The sequence below is a fragment of the Lepidochelys kempii genome, chromosome 6 (assembly GCF_965140285.1).
Source record: "Lepidochelys kempii isolate rLepKem1 chromosome 6, rLepKem1.hap1, whole genome shotgun sequence".
Lineage (NCBI taxonomy): Eukaryota > Metazoa > Chordata > Testudines > Cheloniidae > Lepidochelys > Lepidochelys kempii.
The window spans coordinates 64,243,019-64,264,255 of NC_136385.1; the positions used below are offsets into that span (position 1 = coordinate 64,243,019).

The 21,237-nt window shown below is 46.2% G+C and overlaps 1 protein-coding gene across 3 annotated transcripts in view; it reads right to left on the reverse strand.

Annotated features, from left to right (window-relative positions):
* Nucleotides 1-20,342, reverse strand: part of ARG2 (arginase 2) — a 36,608-nt gene extending 16,266 nt beyond the window's left edge. Inside the window, exons 1-3 of one of the 3 annotated variants that reach the window (XM_073348408.2) lie at nucleotides 19,902-20,342; nucleotides 19,389-19,488; nucleotides 18,801-18,873 (exon numbers count right to left, since the gene is read on the reverse strand). In XM_073348408.2, coding sequence (XP_073204509.2) covers nucleotides 18,801-18,873; nucleotides 19,389-19,488; nucleotides 19,902-20,327 — 599 coding nt within the window. In that variant the 5' untranslated portion in view covers nucleotides 20,328-20,342. Of the gene's footprint in view, nucleotides 1-18,800; nucleotides 18,874-19,388; nucleotides 19,610-19,901 lie in introns of those variants that run through there. The other 2 variants (XM_073348407.2, XM_073348409.2) reach the window with 2 other exon arrangements.
* Between the last annotated feature and the right edge of the window lie 895 nt (nucleotides 20,343-21,237).

Below are 21,237 nucleotides of genomic sequence, written 5' to 3' on the forward strand. Positions count from 1 at the left end.
ACAGGAAGATGTCCTGGTTAACAGGGAAGGAAGACACCATCTTTGGCAGAAAGGCCGGATGGGGTCGCAGTTGAACTTTGTCCTTGAACACCACCATATACAGCAGCTCCGATTATCAGGGCTTTAAGCTCTGACACTCATCTCGTGGATCTTATTGCCACGAGGAATGTGACCTTCCATGACAGGTGGGAGTCGGAGCAGGAGCCCATAGTCTCAAAGGGCAGGCCCGTGAGCCTAGAAAGAACCAAGTTAAGGTCCCACTGTGGGATAGGAGCCTGAGACGGCGGGAAGAGTCTCAAGGCCTCTCAGGAATTGGACTGACATGTTGTGGGAAAAACACTCTGACCTTGGATTGGCAGGTGAAAAGCGGAGATAGCTGCAAGGTGCACTCTGATGGAAGAAAGGGCCAGCCCCTGGTTCTTAACATGGAGCAGGTAATCTAAAATAGATTGTAAAGAGGAGCATGTTGGAGAGATGCTATGCTCAGACGCCCAGTGGGAGAACCTTGTCCATTTGGTCAGGTAGGTTACTCTAGTGGAAGGCTTTCTGCTTTCCAAGAGGATTTGCTGTATCTTGTTAGAGCAGGCCTGCTCCTCCAAATTCCACCAAGCAGAATCCACGTCATGAGGTGGAGGGAGACAAGGGTTGGGGTATAGGAGATCCCTGTGATCCTGCAAGAGCAAATCCAGTCGGTCGGAAAGGGGCCAGGGAGCGGCCAACTAGGTCCATCAGCGTGCCGAACCAATGTTGGCGTAGCCATGCCGGGGCAACCATGATGACTTTGCCTTGTCTCTCTTGACCTTAGACAGAGCTCTGCTGCTGAGCAGGATCGGCAGGAACGTGTACATCAGAGCCCCCGACCATGACAGGAGAAAGGCATCGGAGAGGAAGTCTTCGCCTAGGCCTTGTAGGGAACAGAAACGATGATATTTCCTGTTCTGTCTGGTAGCAAACAGGTCCACTTGGGGCGTTCCTGACTTCTGGAAGAGGGTCTGGGTACCTCCGGATGGAGTTAGCACTCATGGCAAGAGAAAAAAAAAAAAAAAAAAAAAAATGATCGCCTCAGCCGATCAGCCAGCATGTTCCCAACATCGGGGAGGGGACAGGCCTCCAGTTGGATTGCATGGTCGATGTGGAAATCCCACAGCTGGAGTACCTCTTGGCAGAGGGCCAATGCACATTTTCCCCCTTGCCTGTTGATGTAAAACATTGAGGCCATATTGTCTGTCAGCACTCACCACCTTGCCTGCCAGGTGCGATAGAAAGACTCTGCAGGCCAAGCGTACTGCTCTGAGCTCCTTGATGTTTATGTGTAAAATCATCTCCTCCAGGGACCACATGCCCTGGGTCTGGAGGCCACTGAGATGTGCTCCCCAACCGAGGTGTCTGATATAAACTTGATCGAGTGATGAGGGCTGTTGAATGGAACTCCTTCTAGGACCGCCCTGGGGTTGATCCATCATCATAGCGAGGTAAGTATCGTTGGTGGGATGGTAATCTTTTCCAGGTGATCTCTGGACTGGAAATAGATATTCACCAACCACTGCTGTAAGGGCCATATCCTGAGCCTGGCATGGCATGGCAGACGACATACATATGTCCCAGCAGATGCAGACAAATTCTGGCTGTGATCGGGGGAAATGCGGAGACTCCCGCGATGAGGTCCAGCATCATCTGGAATCTCTCCTGCATGAGAAACACTCTGGAGCAGGTGGAGTCAAGCTCCGCTCCGATAAACTCTATCCTCTGCACCGGAACGAACGTCGACTTTTTGCCATTTACCAGCAGGCCCAGGAATCTGCACATGGCCTGCAGCATCACAACATCCTTCTAAACTTGGAGTGGCCTTTGAAGAGCCAGTTATCTAGGTTTGGGTAGATCTGGATACCTTGACATCTGAGGTAAGCAGTTAATACTGACATGCACTTTGTGAACACCCTTGGTGCTGTTGTGAGGCCAAATGGGAGGACCGCGAACTGAGAGTGGTTGGATCCCACCATAAAGTGTCTGTGACCTTGAAAGATCGTTATGTGGAACTAGGAGTCCTTCAAATCAAGGGCGGCATACCAGTCTCCCAGATCCAAGGAGGGGATGATGGAGGCCAGGCAGAACTTCAGCTTCCTTAGCTATTTGTTGAGGTCTCGCAGGTCCAGGATGGGATGTAGACCACCCTTGGCCTTTGGGATTAAAAAGTACCAGGAACAGAACCCCTTGTTCCTGTACTTGCAAGGAACATTTTCTACCGCCCCAGCTACAGCAACCCTTCTACCTCCTGCACGAGAAGACTCTCATGAGAGGGGTCCCTGAAGAGGGATGGAGAAGGGAGAGGGGAGGTTAGAAAGAAACTGGAGGGTATAACCCTGCACCACAGTATTGGGGACCCAGCAGTCCAAAGTTATAGTGGTTCACGCGGGGAGGAAAAAAGAAAGGCAGTTGGAAAACAGCGAGAAAGATGGATCCAGAGCTTGAGCCCGATTGGGCAGAGAGTGGCGGTGGGTGGCTCGGACGGCACTTGTAGCCCCTACTCTTCTTATGGGGCAGTTCCTGCCCGGTTTGGCTCCCTTGACCCTGAGATGGCTGCAGTTTGAATCGCTTACAGGCTGGACTGGGAACGTACACCCCTAGAGTTTTCAGGGTAGTGGGGGAGTCTTTCAGTCCATGCAGCTTACTGTCAGTCTGTTCTGCAAACAGGGCCTGGTTGTGGAAGGGGAGGTCCTGCATTGACTGCTGAGCCTCAGCTGACAGACCCAAGAGGAGCAGCCAGGATGCCCTCTGCATGGAAATGCCCGAGGCCATGGTGCGAGCCGCAGAGTCTGCTGCATCCAAGGCTGCTTGGAGGGCTGCTCTGGCTGCACCCATGCCCTCTTCGAGGATTGCCCGGAACTCCATCCTGGACCCTTTGGGCAGAGACACCTTGAATTTGGCCATGGCCTGCCACATGTTGTTGTCACAGCAGCAAGGAGGGCTTGGTGATTGGCCACTCTCAACTGAAGGCTGGAAGACTAATAAATTTTTCGCACAAACAGAACCAGTCTCTTCGAGTCTTTATACTTGGGCGTAGCCCCAAGTAAACCAGAGAGAGGCAGGGTCAACCGTCTCAACTACGAGGAAGTTTGGGGCTGGTTCTGTATAGAGATACTCATGCCCTTTAGCTAGCACAAAATATTTGCGCTCAGCCCTTTTTGAAATGGATGGCAGGGAGGAGAAGGTTTGCCATAGGGTATTAATACTTTTCAAAAACCCCTTGTGTAGGGGTAAAGCCACCCTGGCAGGTGCCATACAACAAAGAACATCAAACAACAAGGCTGATGGCTCCTCAAGGGGAGCAGCAGGCTGCTCTAGGAGGAGGACAGACTGCTAGTCCCCCAGTTTCCAGGGAGAGGCCTGACGCACAACAGAGCCTATACCCTTGCCTGTGGATGGGCCAGACTCCCTGAAGAGAAGGCAGCTGGACTATATGCTCTGGTTGCTAACCAGCAGACACATAGCTGGACTGTGACTTAACCAAGGCCGCCCCCTGACGATCCAAAGGAAGAGAAGCCAGTGGCTCACCTGGGACTGTTTTGTTTTCCTAGTCCGTGTTCTTTTCTTTGTTCCCTTGGAGCCCTGGAAGGGGTAAGACTCCAAAGGAACTCAGCTGAAGTACATAACCCCGTCACACCCCAAAGGGATCAGAACCACAACACCGCCACACCAACTTTCACATTTTAACAAACAAGGTCACAGTATGTAAATGAATCAAAATCAACTGGATGCCAACTGGAGACACAGGCAACTCACTGAAATGAATACCTTCAAAACAGTTTGCAACCACCTGGAAATAAAACTAAATTTTATTTTTTTTTAAAAAAGGAAGACAGCATCTTCAAGAAGGGGTTCCCTCTCCATTTTCTGCTTTTGTTATGGAAATACTCGTACAAAATGCAAAAAGTTTGGGCTTGGAGCAAGAATAAGCAGGACAGTAAATAACTCTTGAGGGATGGTTGAGCAGCCTGGCTTTTTCCAGCAACGTGTCTGTCTCTAGACATATCAAATGCTTTCTGTAGTTGCAGAGTCTGGCTCAGATTTCTCTGGATGACTTAACAGTCTTGGCTGAGAATGTGCATCTGAGAGGACTACATGAAAACACTCTCAGGAGCAAAACCACTCACCTTCTCCTGGAGCCTTTACAATATACACTCTTCTTACTAGATATTATTTAAACACCAGAGGCTGGGACTTTAGCTAAGCAAGACAAGGGTCCTACTGCAAGGATCTTACAAGCTGTATTAGAAATTTTATTAAAGCTAGTGTTAAAAAAAATGATATAATCCATAGGTTGGAAAAAGAGTGTCTGTACGTCTGGGTATAGTGCTTAGATTATCCACAAAGTTTGTCATATTATACATAGAGTATATAATCAGCAATAACCCAAATTTAGGTAAATAGATTTAACAATACAGGTTAGATATTAGAATTTGAATACTTGGGTACATCACTCATGAAAAGGTTGTACAGAGATTTGGTTGTGGAAAGCAAAAATATATCAATGAGTGGAGACTGTCCCTCAGTAATTGAGAATTAGGTTGGTTGTCCATTTAGAAAAATACAATCTATGAGGAAAGCATGTTAGTTGTAGTATGTGCAGTCAGGAAAGTAACAACAAGCAGCACACACAAGATAAATAGGATGGGATGCAAGAGAACTGACTAGTGACCTTGAGACAACTTTATTTATCTCTCTCAGATATAAGATAGATAGATGAGGACTATTAAACTTTATGATCAGCCGCCCAGGAGCTGAAGTTAGAATGATGAACCAACACTTACTGCCAGCTCCTAGCCTCTCATTTATGAGTCTGTTGAATGGCAGAGTGAACCAACAAGTGAAATGAACAAGAATTTAAGTCTATTTCACTTGTACTTATTATAGCCATTTTCCAGTCAGTTTCTGTTTCAGGTCTTGCGCACTAGCATCATAACTGTAGTCAAGTTTGGAACACAGAAACTGCCATACTGGATCAGCATGGTCCACCTAGTGCAGCATTCTTTAAAACAAATAAAAACCATAAAAACAAACAAAAGGAACAACAAATGGCACTTGGCTGTTAATCAAGTATGCAGATAGAGTACGTGGAGTATGTGCACCCAGCTCTGGAAATAGAGTTATTCTCTCTCTAGTCTTCCTAGAAAGACACTTTTGAGTTACTTTATATGAAGGATGCTATAGCTTTAACTGCAGCAGCTCCTAGTAAGGTTAGAGACAACCTACTGCAGAAGATTAAGAACAGACAATTCAGCCCCTCTCCAGCATCTTCTTAAAACAAAACAAAAAACCCTCAAAAGCACCTAACAGCCATTAGTGAATATATTACTCATTTATTTTACTAAAAGCCTACCAACCCCCTTATTAATTACCTACAGTATTCCCCCCCCCCCAAAAATGTAGATGGAGGAAACTGAGGATTAGAATAGCTAACTAATCTGCTCAGTGTCATACATATTATCTGAAAAAACCAGAGACAGAGCAAAATCTCTTTATTCCCAGTTCTGTGCTGTCATCATAAGACAATCCTTCTGCGCCTATTTTGTTTTTTCTGTTTCTTAATTTCAATTATTATTTTGTACTAAGTTTTAGGAAAGCAGCCACATAAAATATTATACACAAGATATGTGAAGTTGAACTGTCTTATGTACATAAACGTCTCCCTGTCCTCCTGCACCAATCAGCATTTTTGGAGTTCTGTCTCTGTGCTCTTCTATGTTTCTTTAATTGTCTCTTCTATGCTGAGGAGACTAGTTTCTCTCACTGAACCAGCCTAAGAGGCAAACACGGCAATAAAGGATTTAAATGCACGTGAACATGATGTTTAAAAAGGAAGAGAATGATGCCAGGCATAGAGAGTGGGCAGACACTGAGCCAAAATTCCCTGGGCAGATCAGGCAGTGCACCTCTACCAGTTCTGGATCTCCAAACAACTGTCACCTCAGTCCAGAACTGCAGCATCTTCTACCATTCCTGTGCCAAACTGTGTCTGTTTCATGCGGTGAAGAAAGTTTCACTGGAAAACTGGGATGCGACCAGCAAACTCACACTTGTGACCTAACCAACAGTAGTTGAAAAGACCCTTTTCAAAATGAGTAATTTCCAGACACAGCTGGTTAAAGACTAAATAGATCACTGCCTGACAATTCTGTTCCTTCTATTGGTGCAAATCAGATATATCAGATTATAACTACACACCTGTCTGTCAAAGCTAATTGTCAAAGGGACTCTCAGCCCACAGGGTTCCTCCCTCTGCCTACTAGGCTAAGCAACAGCTGCTTTGGATGCCATCACTTCCCTACCAAGACTAGAGATAAACCTCTTTATTATACAGAGGTTCCCAGTTTGTAAATGGGAAAGACGTCAGAGAAACATAATAAATGATTTAAGGGCTGGAGTGGCTGATTTATGATAGATAAAAAGGACGCTATCAGCTCAAATCAGGCTCAAGCTTTAAAAGATAAGTCAGATCAAATGGAAATATTTTCATGATCTTTTTAAAAAATTCCCCTGTAGCACTTACGACCCACACTTTGCAGCACTTTGTTACTGACCAAGAACCTGAAATTTAAGTGACCTAAAAACAAAGAGGAATTGTTTAGTGTGTTTTCATGGTTAGAGAGATGAATGCCAAAAGTAAATAGACTGTCTACCTTAGCTATCTATTTTAGAATTTTTTGCTGCCACCCATCACCATAGTATCTGACAGCCTTCTAAGTAAAATCAATTCATCACAATAGCCAAGCCCCTAGTGATGGATTTCATGGAGTATCTGGCTCGCCTCTTGTTTCAGGGTAAAAACTCTGCTTTTTTGGGATGGGGGGGTGTTGTGTCTGTTACAGGTTTTGGGTGCTAGGGGAACGTTAGCGTGAGTGTCACATTTATGCTGGCATAACTAGCAAAAAGACAAACATTCAAATAGTTTTTAAAAACCTAATGTCCTATCTGTTTCGTAGGTAAGCAAACTTGTGATAAATAGTGGTGTACAGGGATGGAAAGCAGGTTATGCAGTTTTGCCACTTTCATTTGGTATTCAGTGAGTATGCAAACTAAGTGTAATTTATACAGCAAAAGGGATGAGAGTCAGGGGTGGATGAAGCAGGAAAAGCAACTAACAATAAAGTGCAAGATAAAGCAGTTTCCCACCGTCCCTGTCTTTTAGTATGTTTGTACAGAACCTAGGACATATGGGGCCCCAGGTTTAGTTGGGGCTTCTAGGCATTACCTTACTACTACTAACAACCCCATGAGGTTGGATTTTCATCTTTGTAGCACCTGTTTAAATACAAAGGGATTCCACTGACTTCAATGAAGGTACTGATCCTCATACTTCACCTTCCAAGAAGTATTTAAGAGTGTGACCAAGCAGAAGAAAAGTGTTAAAGACCAAAAGTAATGCCATGAAACTGAGCAATCAAAAGTTTAGGTTGAATATGAGGAAACATTTCCTAACAGTAAAGTCTATTTGGCTGTGGAATAATCTCCAGGGAAGTGGAGAATGCGCCATCACTGAAGATATTTAAATCTGGACTGGACAAAGAACAAGAGAACACACGATAGGATCAGCACTGCACTGGCTCCTGAAGTGGGGCCCGGATGGGGCTTAGTGATTCTTTCCATCTGATATCTAGGATTATTTTCAAAACAATTTTAAAAAATTGAACTTCGAACAGATGTTTACGTTCTATACTGCAATTCAGCAAACATGTCCTAGCTACTCCAAAGGAATATCCAGACAGCCAAGCAAGTCCTGCCCTCAATTTGCAAGGAACAGCACAAACTGACCTGGGTTAGCCCGATTTCAGAGCTGACCAAGCATCTACATTAATGTATTTAATGCAGGACCATATTTAATCAAACTATTTAGGATCTGCTCTCCTTGGTGCACATGCTAACTCCTGGATATCTTTGGGGAAGATAAAATCCTAACAGACTGGATGATGTTCATTACTGGCCTTCCCTTTAAGTGAAATGCACCTCTTCACTTAGCTCCCACAAGAGGAAACTTGCACTAGCAGATAAAATTCCTCTAAATCCGTGCAGGGAAATTATTTCTGGCCCAATAGTTCTGGAAACTGAGGATCTCCATTTAACCACAACATCTCTACAGTGCAGGCAGCAGCACCACCCTGCCAACGTGGCTCATTCCTGAACCGTAAGCCGCAGCTCTAGAGCTCACAAGGAAATTCAGTCTTCATGCCCTCTCTGCTGATACTGCCACTGCGGTGTTTTTTTGTGATGCAGGGACTAGAGTGCTGGCAATTGAATGGGGATACCACACAAAGAGGCAACTGGAAAATCATCAGTCAGGAATGACCTTCAATTCACTACTTGCTTGGGCTGGACTGGAAGTGATCTAAAGGTGAAAGACTTCCATAGCCAGTTTCCAGGCTGCCATTCTAAACGCTGGGACTACTATGTAGAAGGCTGACTGATACACCATGCAAGCAACCGGAAAAATCCCACTTTGACCATTTACTGCTATATTTCATTATGTAACTGTTTGCTCACACAAAAACAGTAATCCTGCTTATACAATGGCTCTTCCATCTCCAATTACTGCCGTGGATACTTTGTGACTCATCAGGCAGGCAAACAGGCAAAAGGGAAAGGTTTTCATGGAGAACTAAGAATGATCTCTAAAAAACATCCTTAAACACTCCCTTTTCTCTGTACAAAAGAAGAGGCTACTAGGTACAACCATCCCTCCCACAGACCAGATCAGAGAGCCTGGGCTCTAATGAAGCCAGGTAGCTTTTTGGAAGCTGGCATGCCATAGTGGTGAGCTCGGGATGTACTAGGCTCTACTTGTACATCTATGTATGCCTTGCAGGCACTTCTGTATGAATGTCAGCAAGAGGACATGATCAGAGAGCTAGCAGATGAGTCATTCATTATGACCGTGACCCGTCCATAAAGAAGCCTGTTGTGAAGCAGTTTTAATCCACTAGGCTAAGCAGAGAAAAGTCTCCCCTATTGACAGGAGGGTTAGGAGATGCTGTCTTCTGTATAGATGTGACTCTAGGACACGCAAGTGTACAACATCTGGGGATTGTGTGATCAGCTCTGAAGCAAGAGGGCAGAATGGCAGCAGGAGACATTGCTGCTTCTAAGACTTCCTAAGCTGTGGAATAGTCTCCTACTGGAGAAGGATCAGAGCGCGATAAATTTAACACTAGGCTGAAAAAAAAAACCACCCAGTGATTTTTTTTATTTTATTTATATACATATACATACACACACAAGCATTGACAAGAAGATGCATTGAATGGTTTAATAGGGCTGTCTCATCTATTGTATTTCACACCCGGACACCCTCACCCTACTTCTCTGCACATCTTATGAGATTTAGCGCCAAGAAAACATTTCTTTAATCTGTTTTAACACTAGATGATCTCTATCTTCTGCCCACCCACAAAACCAAAACAGTCAACTACCATTCAAACTCAGTGCTCTCAAGGTTGTCCACAAACCGGGACATTTCCCAGCTCATCATATTTCCCCCAACCTCCCTCGTCTGCATATCCCTCCCATGTCAGTCAGTGTCCCACAGGGTCTGGGCCCTCAGACATTAATGGGTGCCCCAAAAAATCAGATTCTAGGCTTGGGAAACATTTACATTGTAGAGTTGCATCAGAACAGGATATTCTGATGCAACCTCAATGTGTTGTAACATAACATGACAACGTTACTGTGCTGCACAAGCCCTGTAACTGGCAAATCCAGATACTTGGGTAGCCAGTTCCAGGAATTCCTGGAAGGTGGCCAGAAGCCAGAGAATGTGAATTTGTATTTATCATAACTATTCTGACATTATTTTACCGCTTTCCCAAGTTTCCCATGTTATTGAACCCTTTACGGTCTTCTCTGGGTGTCCAAGCCCCAGCGTTAGAATCTTCCCTCACTTACAATTCCAATTTCCTTCAAACCCACAATGAGCTGAAAGCCAGCAAAGCAGCATGTTCCTAACCACATCAGGTCCCACTATAATGAATCTCTCCCCAGTAACAAGCTCACTGTTCTTTACCATTACATGAGATAACATTGATTTTCCCAGGTAGGTAAAGAAAAATAAAAAGCAGGAATGAATCATTGCTTTCCCCAATTCCTTCGGACACTAATAGCACTTCCAAAAGACTCATGAGGGAAGAGACAACTCAGCATTACCAGATCACTTCATTTTGGGGGCCGGGGGGGTAGAGTTAGCTTTTTGATAGCTGATTTGGGTGCCAAATTCCTGATATTTTGCCTGATGGTTTTACCACTAAAAGTTGCTTCTTCCACCCAAAAACACCACACTATGGGTTCCTGAAAAAACTGCAAATTTCAAGCTTTTTCAGATCTCATGTCCTTCAGAGGAGAGGCAAAACCAATGTCTCAACCAACAAAATGGTTGTTAAAGATTCCATGGCACCTAAAAAACAAACAAAGGAATATACCAAAATCCAGTTCAGATAACTAAATTCTGCCCCCGCATCAACCCCATATGTAGTTCGAACTAGAAACCCTATTCTTCCCTCTTTCCTTCTATCTCAGAGGTGGCTGAATTTTAGCCATGGATCCACATATACATAAAAATTGTTAAGTGCTTTGAGATGAAAGAAAAACAAAGCTCTCTGTTCTTTGACTCCAGGGCCTTATGTCATCTTAGTAAAACTGGGGGTGGGAAGAAAAGGAGAGGGGGATGGACACACAAGAGGAAGAGTTAGGAAATAAAGGTTCCTGTTTTACATCAATTTAGCTTAAATTGATTTAAATGGTTTAAATTGGATTAAGAGCATCCGCACTGTGATCGAGTGCACTGTAATGATTTTTAAACAGATCAAGTTAAACTGTTGCAGATTTGAATACAGACAAAACCTAAGGGGGCACATTCCAAGGATCACGAGGCAGAGAATTTTCAATTTCCCAAAAAAGGACATGTGACAGGAAAGTCTCACTTCAAAGAACAAGTAAAGAGTCTCTCCCAGTAATAAAGAGGGCTATGGAGCAGACAGCTGATTATTTAATGAGTGTCCAGACTCCAAGCTGAGTGTTTGTACTTTGATTGTTGGCATCTTCATAGGTTGTAACTAGCCTTTGAAGTTAATACCACTTCGGGCTGGTCTATGCTTGAAAGTTGTACTAGTATAATCAGGTCTGTTGGGGGCGGGGGTGTGTGTGTGTGATTTATTTATTACTGATGCAGATACACTGCTACAAACCCTAGTGTGGATTTAACAGGTGCTTACACTAGTATAACTTACTCCAGTTCGGGAAGCAAACTAAAGTATACTGATATAAGCACCTTTATACTGGTATTACTACCTACACTCGGGTTTTTTCCCCCACACTAATTATGCCGGTATAGTTAAAATGGCAAAGCTGTCTAGTATCAACAGCATGTTGGAGAAGAGTGCTCACACTATTTTGTTTTGTAGGGCAGGTGAAATGATCACAGGACATTAGATTACACTGGGGACCTTTGTCCAGAGTGGGCTTTTCTGAAAATATTTCCCATCACTACTAACATAGACGCTGCTCCCCTGGTGCTATCAGTGGGTGAGAACAAAAGGGAATGGTGCCGACCAGCATCTTTAACCCCTCTGTAGTCTAGATCAATGGTCCCCAAACTTTTCACATTGCGGCCCCTCCCCCCCACCCCAGGATCCAGGGCTGGGAGCAGGGTTGTGGCTCCTGGGGGATTGGGCGCAGTCAGGGTAAGGGGGCCAAGGCTGGGGGTGGGTTTGGTCTGGGGCCCAGGCCCAAGGCTGGGGGAGGGAGCTGAGGCTGGACTGGGACCAGGAGTGGAGCTGCAGTCGGGGCCATGGCCTGGACCATGGCTGGGGGCGGGGCTGGACTGGGCTCCCTCCCCAGTGCCCCACACCCTGTGGGGACTGGCCCAGGCCCTGCTGTGCTCCCCCTACCCCTGAATATTCCTCTGTGCCCCCCTAGGAGGGCATGTCCCACAGTTTGGGGACCATTGGTCTAGACCCACAAAGTACATAATAGATGACACACTGATTAAAATGCTAGCAGTTACCTATAACTTTGTCTACACAAGTGCTCCAGCAGTCACTGCACAAGCGTTAGTAATAGTGGAAAATATGAGAAAAAAAGGCTAGTGTGGATACACCTTGGGAGATTTACAGATGAAACCAGCAGCTCATATTTTTAAGAAATCCTTATAAATGGCAGGATTTGATTTTTTCATTGGCCCTGGAAACATGGAAAGGTTGAAAGAGCTTTAATGGACTGAGCCTTGAAGGGAGATGGCTGAGATAGGATCTAGGTTTATGATACATTACATGTAAATCCAACTGGGAATTTGGTATTAAACATTCCACTTGGCATCTGCATATGCCCCATGACCAAACTGAATTCAGGTGATGTCTAAATGGAATGGGTGGGAGCTTGTTTCAATGGACTCCAGGCCAGAGAGTCAGACTCTTATTCAATAGCCTAATCATCTCTTGAATACATGGGTTGCCGATGAGAAGAGTGGGCCCAAGCCTGAAACTCCTGTAAGTCTGACACCTGCAGTAATTCACTTCACCAAGAATTGATTGCCCAGCTCTTAGCACATAATGAGTAGTAACAACATCTGCAGTTAAAAGTTTTGCAGCCCCTTCAGTGGGCATCCAGAGGAAGCTCCATGATACATTATGGTAGCAAGGAGACGACATTCTGTGGACCTCCTCTTAGAGCTTGGAGTGTGGGGGCAGAAAGGCCGACTTGCTGTTTTGGAGAAGCAGGTGGTGGTAGCTGCCTTAGAGGCTTCTAAGTCACAAAGGAGTAGAGCTCCTCCCTTTTAGGTTAATCAGCTCTGACAGCAGCTGCCTTCTCCCTACTATGTTGCTCCTGCACAGCCAGAGCAGAGCTCTACTCCTAGAGAGCTTTGAGCTGCCATGTAGAGCTCTTGAGCCTTACAAGAATGAAACACTGCTACTACAGGAGTGAAGGACCCAACATCATAGCACCCTCTCTTGGCAAGTTTCCCTCTACCCCCACAAGCCAGTCCATTAGCCCTCCATGACATTATGTCCCCCTCTCATCTAGTCAGCTGAACTGGGAGGTTGGATCCAGATCCAAACTTCACAGCTAATCGTCCCTTTTAGCAAGCCAAACCAAAAACCCACATCTGGCCACCAAACTCTGCAGCTCAGGCACATCTTTAAACTTCAGTAAGTTGTTTTTGTGTTTAAAAAAATCACACCCGGATCTCCTGTGGTCTGGGGACCCAAATAGCATACCACTGTATTAGTCAGCACACAAGAACTAGGCAGGGGCAGACTAGGACACAAGAGCCTTCATTGCAAGGACAAAAGAGGTGCCCCCCAGGGTGATCAGGGCAGTGTTAGCTCAAGCTGAGGTTATCTACCACTTCTAAGGTCTGAGGAGGGTCTTCTCCTCTGTTAGAAAAGGGGACTGCTAATGCCATTGCCAAGGGGATCTGTGGATTTCAGTTTGTTGAGAGTCTGTACTTCACCTGCAACTGATTGGAGAGGTCAAGGGCCTCCAAGTCCTGAGGCCTCAAGAAATATCACTGTAGGCCAGTCCAAGCCTGCTGTTTACTTTTCTGCACTTCAGTCAGCATGGACAGACAACATTAACAGTGAAAGTTACAGCAAGTGTCCACCACCACATTGCTTTTGTAGGCCAAACCCACTGTATACACCAGGGGCTCCTTCCCACCACCCCACAAGCCATGCTTCCATCTCCATCTATTGCAGGGACTCTCTGCAACCCCCTTCCCCACCATGCCAGGACCCCCCTCCCCCCACTGCCTTTCCCCATCACCATTCTTATTTATTTTCTTTCTGTCTGGAAGATAAGAAATTCTGGGTGTCAGTACTATAATTTTCAGTGGGAGGATGAGCACAGCTCAGACAGAGAATGACATCAAGTTGAGCATAAGGCCTCACAAACTTGGCCAATTAGATTTTAAAATTTTGTCAGTCTCAGGGGTTAGTAGCAAACTTAGAAGGATAAGATTTTTATCAGTAGATGTCAATAAATATCAATTTCACCATCCACACACAAAGGGATGAAAATCTTCATCAGTAATAACTGAAATTTATAGAGACAAAAAGAAAAATGATGCTTGAGAGCTTATTATAGTCAAAAATCCAGTGGCTTTTGAATTAGGCTTGTTACAAATAGATTAGTGAACACTAAAAACAGGTAGGATCTGTTGATTTAGGGTTACTTGCTTTGTATAGTTAGACATGTGATGTCGACAGTGTGTGTTTTAACAGGTATAAAGCTTTTAACTTTTTGAATCTCACTGCCAAATAATTTTCAGCAACTATGAAAATTTTTAACATAAAAATGAATGCTGAAATCCCATAATTTTGTGCAACTGAAAATTTAAATCAATAATTGTAAAAAATGAATAAAAAGCCCAAACATCTATCAAAGTTATAAAACAAAAAAACAAGTTGTGCCAAGCCTAGTTATTGGTAACATAAAGAAGGACTAAACTTCCCTCACCTACAGTTTTTGGCTCAGGATTCTGGTGCATTAGCCAGACCCCAGGAAATCTATTTAAGTCTTTGCTGGAGGCTGTTCTTTGCTGTTGCTAGGAGGGTGAAAGGCAGGTTAGGGGCTCAGACTCATCTCAGACAAGTTGTGTAAGACTGGGATGTTCTCTGCCTCTTGGCTCCATCCCTCTCTCTCAGTAAGAGCACAAGTGAGCAGCTGAGAAGCAGTGCGTGCCCCAGCCAGCTAGAGGACAGCAATACCAACAGCAACCCTTGCTGTAGTGACCTCAGAGTGAAGGGAAAGAAAGGGGCAGCTCAGGACTTCATTGGAAGGAAGTTCAGAAAATTATGCGAGGGGGGATTGGGGGAGAGAGAAGCACAATGTCCAGATGATCTGGGGTGGAAGGTTAGGGCAGAAGGCAGGGATTGCAAATTCCCTCCCAAAAATATCCATTACTGAGGGTGAGATGTAAAAGGGGCAATACAGGGGTGAATATACTATGGACATGCAATGAATGTTGAGTGCTTCAAAAACTGCATTAATGTGAAGCTGATATTCTCTGACCTTGAACATGTCAATAAAATATTACATCTCTTTAAGGAGCTACTCAGTCTCACAATATTACCTCCCTCCTCCCACCTAAAGACCAACAGTGGGGGAGGGGGAAGTCACTTAGTTGCTTTGACAGAGTCTTAAGATCTTGGAAAAGGTTTTCAGTGGCTTTGTTCACTCATTTGCTTTGCTGGGAATCAGGAGTTTAATAGTGGAATTTAGGTCCAGAAAATTAGATTAGTCATAACCAACAGTGTTGTGCACACAACAGCTGTTTCAAATTCACTTTATTATCTAATGTGACATTAGAAAGATGTAAATGAATAAAAAGAAAAAGGAAATAGCTGTGGTTTCAGCGACACTTCAGAGCACTGGGAGGGAGGGGAGATGGGAAACTATAGCAATATTGTATATTTGGAGCTCTCCTGCCAGGCTAAGGGGAAAAATAAAACATTCTTTATTGAATTTCAATCTTATTCCTCATTGGACAATAGCCACACACAAAGCACCCTCTTGCTCAGTAACTTCCTCCCTAACCTTCTATGCCATAATGCAATAGGCTGTCCCTACCATATAAAACTCTCCCGTGTGGATGCTGGCTGAGTCTGTCATTGCTTGTCAGTGAGGGCCCCTTCTGGCAGAGTCAAAAGCAATCCATACACCACCTGACCCCATTCATCAACAGAGCTGCAGAAATTTAAGCAGCAATAAACCATTAAGACAACAACAGACATGAATAGAAAAGCAGCAACTCATATCAGTGCTGGAAAAAGTGCATTTTAGCAACAAAAGATGAGAAGACCTTGAAAATTTTTAATATTTAAAGGGACAAACAAAAAAAAATTAAGCCCTTCCCCTGCTTTACTGATATTTTGAGTTAGTAAACACTGAGGCCCAGATCCCCAAAAGGTATTTAAGCTCCTGACTCCTATTGAAATCAATACAAATTAGAGGATCTTTGAGGATCTGGGCCTGGAATTTTTTCTCCACCTTTTATTCATTTATTTATTATTTTATTTTGTTTTTTTCCCCCCATATGACTTGGGCACAAAACTACACTTTGTCAATTTCACTTTTAATTTTTACTGTCACAAAAAGATAGCATTTCCAGTGTCAAAATAATCAGATATCCCTTCCCCTGAAAATGGGGAGGGGGGAGGGAAGAGGGGATGACCCACAAACCGAAACAAAAACAAAAATGCTGCAAACAGAAGAAGTTTTGGTTGTCAAGGTCATGGAAACATTTCTATTCAGGTTTGATTTGGTACAACCCCTTAACAAAACTGAATTATTAGACTTTTGCTATTTGAAGACGACCCCATAGTTAACTAACTGATTGGTCAAAGAATTTTGCAGTCACTTGCCAGATAAACTATAAAGAACTGCCTAATCCCCCTTGAGTATTATATCCTCCTTTTATATCTGGTAACTTTTGAGTTTCAGAGATTTTAGATAATTTAAGGCTCTCCAGACGCACTTTTTATTTCAGGATGCCTCAGCCATCAATCATTTTTCTATCATGATATGGCCAAAGGCTATGTTGTGACCTACCCAGAGGCTCTGCATGATGCAAAAGGTGAGCGTGGAGTGAGGTGGTACCAGACAACTCATTTATACACACTAAGCAGTGCAGGCTGGAAGCTTTTAGCTACTAAATCATAAGGAGTGGGGAAGAATAGGGTATACTAAAACCTGTATACTAAAATCTGCTGAACATCGTCATCTGCCTGACTAGGACTCCATGTTGGGGAGATGAAGATATAGCTTCCTGGTGATTAAGGCATTAATTTCCCCTCCATGCATACACTTATATGCAATTAGCATCAATAGGATTTACATGCAGGCATCATGAATTAACCCTTTAAGGTCTGACCCTGTGCTCCATTCCACCCGCACACACACAGTCCTAAAGAATACAGCCAGCTTTATAAACTATAGATCAGAGGTCCCCAGTTTGTGGAGTGCACCCCCCTTGGAGGGCATGGAGAAACATTGTGGGGGGGGGGGGGCGGGACACCTTTGGGGTCCTGGTCAGCCCCCATTAAGGGCGGGGAGGGAGTGACACTCAGCTCCACAATCCAAGCCCAGCCCCTATGACTGGAGGGCGTTAATGGGCCACTTCACTGTGAATGGTCCCTTGAAATGTGTTCAATACTTATGCTAAACAATCTGTTCCACCTCCTATTTAGCTGTAACATTTGAGTACCTTTACCAGACCCGAAGAATAGCACTGCATAAACTCAAAAGCTTGTCTCACACCAACTGGTCCAATAAAAGATATTACTTCGCCCACCTTGTCTAATATCTTGGGATCAACACAGCTACAACACTGCATAATGTCACCATACACACACAAACTGACAAAAAAATTCCATCATAATAGAAATTTACAAATAGGCAAAATAAGAAAAGTACTGCTTGCAAAGTACTTTGAGTTTCATTTAAAGATATTTACTTCCTACATTTTGACATGCGATGGTGACAAATTGTTTTAATGGTTAACAAAACTTTAGCATTTTGAATCCGTGTCTACTGTCATTAATTATTGTCTGATCCTCCCCATAATTTCCCACAAATGTGAAAGATTAAATTAAAAAAAATTAAAAAGCTCCTGAGAGGAGCCCAGAGCTTAAACCCCACAGTTTTGCACAACAACCCATCAGTTTTTTTGTTTTGTTTTTTAAATAAAAGTCACATTCTGCCAAGTCTAGCTACTGAGACCACAAGCATGAATTCATGTCTAGTATTTGGCTTGCAAGTTGCCTGACCCTCTTATCCAGCCATTGACAAAAAAAGCAAGGATACTTGTTTTCTCTGGTTCCGAAGCTAGGAGGGAATGGGCCATAAATTGTTGAGACTACTACACAAGACCAAACATTTGCTTTTGCTTATAGCCAGCCCTACTAACAAACAAGGCAAGATCACATTTTCTTTCTGTTGAGATAGCACTATTCCTATATCCTCTCAATGCAAGACGAGAATTAGATGAAAGATTGGAGACAAAAACCTGAGGTTTTCTTCAGAGAATTCTGGACTCCTTTTGGGGACAGGGCTAGCATATTATTATTAAAGGGCTGAGCTAAGTAGTTGATTATTTGAAGGAGTGCAGTAAATGAATTAAGTGATTTGCCCTTGCTGCTTACATTCTCAGAAGTAGTGTCTGAATGGTGTCCTGAAATTTACACACATAAAAACTGGCTGTTTGGTTTGGCACACCCAATTTTCTGTAGACCAAAGCCTCCCTTATGCACATGCAAATTTGTCAGTCATACATTTAACTGCCCAATACGCACATACACACAATTGATGTCTGTTTTGTGCAAGTTAGTTCTGAGCCACAGAGAAACATTTTTAACAGGAGCATATAGGCTTCTTTCAAGTCTCTATGACCCATTCAATCCTCAGCCTCTCTGCTGTTGGCCCAGTAGAGATACAGGGTTTTATGCAAAAAGAAAAGGAGTACTTGTGGCACCTTAGAGACTAACCAATTTATTTGAGCATGAGCTTTATGGGTTTTATGATTCATCTTACTTCACAGGAACCAGACAGAGACATTTCCTAGACAGGAAGGTGCCCACCCCTTCCAGCGGAGAGCTCCGCGTGTATGGCTGATTCATGTTTCAACCAAATGAGTCACGCGAAGGCAAAGAGAACGGGGGATACAGGGACGTGCAGTAACCCCAGGCTCCTAAAGGCCCCAGTCATGTCAGCGAGGGGCCACTTTTCCACCCCGCCGCTGCTGCACGAGGCCCACCCCTTACCCAAGCCGGAGAGCCGCTCCGTCAGCCCCGCGTTCCGGATGGCAGCGGGGCCGTGGTCCACCCCTCTTCTCTTCTGTAAGACAAAGGGGCTCCGTCAGGATCCACTGCGGGGCGGGGCGCGGGGCTCACAGAAACCGATTGAGCCGCAGCAATCACACGGAGCCGCGAACCGACCCGGGGGGCGTGTGGGGGGGTAATTTTCCTTCCCGACCGGCCATCAGCGCGCCGCGGGTCCGCTTCACGTGGGCGCGGCAGCGTGCCTCCGGTGTCACAGGAGCGTGGAGAGAACCGACCCCGTAGCCGGGGCCACCCTGGGGAAACCCGCTGGGACAGCGAGACAATGCGGCTACGGCGACCAGCCGAGCACGACCCCCACCGGCCCCGGGACCCGCCATCACTGCCGGCCGGACGGCAGGTTCCCCCCTCCCGCGGCCGCAGAGCGCCTCTTGCGGGTGCCTGGGACTGCCGGTCCCTTTGCGATGCGCGGCCGTGAGTCCCTCCGAGCCCGTCTGCCGCCTGGGGTCGGGACACATTATCACACACCCCCCCCGCCCTTCTGGGGGCGCCTGCTTCCCCCGCGATGCTCACCTGCCCCCTGGAGAACGGGGCTCCGATCAGCGCCACGGAGTGGGCAGGTTTCTGGAGCTGCAGCGCGGAGTCCGCCTGCTTCCGCAGGAGCCGGGCGAAGCTGCTGCGCAGAGACATGATGCTGAGCCGCTTGCTGCTCGCGCTGCCCCTTTTAACCCGCGCGCGAGCGCCGCTACCTCCCTAGCCACCAGCGCCAGAAGCCGGCTTGGCTCCCCCCCGCCCCCACGCGGGCGGAGCCCCGCCCCGGGACACACCCCCAGGTCCCTTCCCGGCGGGCCAATGGCAGCGCGGCCGCCCGGGGGTGTGCGCCGCGCGTGCGCTCGGCTGCGAACCTGCCGGCAACCTGCTCTTCCGGCCAGCAAGGAGCGTCCCCTCCCCCTCCCTGTGTAGAGACCGGCCCCGCCCCCACACGGGAGGTCAACGCCGAGACTCGCCACCCAGGCCCGCCCCTGCCCGCGGGGGGACCTGTCACGCGCCTCTCTGCTGGGCTCCTCTCAGGGGCTGAGCCCTTACCTCTGCCCCGGGCAGCCCCGCCCGGGTTCTGGCTCCTCGCGACCCGCTCCTTTGGGGCCGCTTGGATCCAATGGCCGGGCCCCGACCCCACTGCCAGCGGCCCGCCGCGCTGTGATCTGCCACTACCGGCGGCCACCTCCCGCCGGTCCCGCGCCAGGCCCATTGGCCTGGCCAGCCTCGCGTCTCCCCGCTGCCACACCCTTCTCCGCCGAAGGCAGGACGGGTGACACTCAGCCAGGACAGACGCGGCCACGCGGCAACATGCGCTGCTGGGAGGTGGCCGGAGAGGCCGCTGATGGGCGCTGTGCAGTAACTAGATCGTGCCCAGCCGCCCGTGTCCCCCGTTGCGCCAACCGCCCCATTCCAGCGGCCACGTCTCCCCCCGGCCCTACCGCCGTCCTGGGCTCCCCCATTCCTTCCTGCCATTAGAGACAGCAGCACCTAAAGCATGATGCGCTCCGGCTAGCTTAGCTTTAAGCGTGGGGAAACTTCTCTGGATGCTGTATCACTGGCCCTTCGCTAGCTTACACCCCCGTTTCCAAACAAACAGGGCTGTTCTGCTTTTCCCATACTTAACGGAGGGCACGTCTACACTTAAAACACCGCATCGCTGTAGCACTTCAATGAAGACGCTCTACACCCAGGGAAGAGAGCTGGCCAGCGGGTTTAGTTAATTCGCTTCCCAGTAATTATGTCAGCTGGATTGCCGACAGCGCCATCTATAGAAAGGTAGGTATAACTACATTGCTCAGGGATGTGCACTTTTCTCACCCCTGAGCGACATAGTTATGCCCATAGAGGTAGCATAGACCAGACTTGATTTACAAATAACTTCCCTTTCCTGTTTTTTCCCCAGCTCTCTACTCCTTAGAGGAACTATGGTGGTAACATTGCACTTTACTTCCGTTTGGAGTACCAGTTGGGTGAGAAGAGTTTTTCACAAAAGAGTTAACTGAGGAAAGGAGAGCAATGGTAGAGCCCAATATGGGGTTAAGGAAAAGGGAGTTAGCCGGAAATGAATTTGGCCAGAAATTAAAACAATGTCTAACCTTAAAGGTGTGCATCATTTCTTGCTTTTTTCCTTCTCTTTCCTTCTCTCATTTTCATCATCCAATTTCCTTTCATCTATTTTTCTTCCTTTTTATTTCCTGACCATTCCCATTTCTACCCCTACTGGTCTCCTGGGAGATCATTTCTCTCCCCTCCCACCACTGGTCCCCCACCACCTCTAGTTCTTCAATTTTCTCTCCTTGCCCCCTTTCCATCTCCTGGGACTCCCATCTCAGGGTATGTCTACACTACCTGCTGGATCAGCAGGCAGCAATCGATCCAGCAG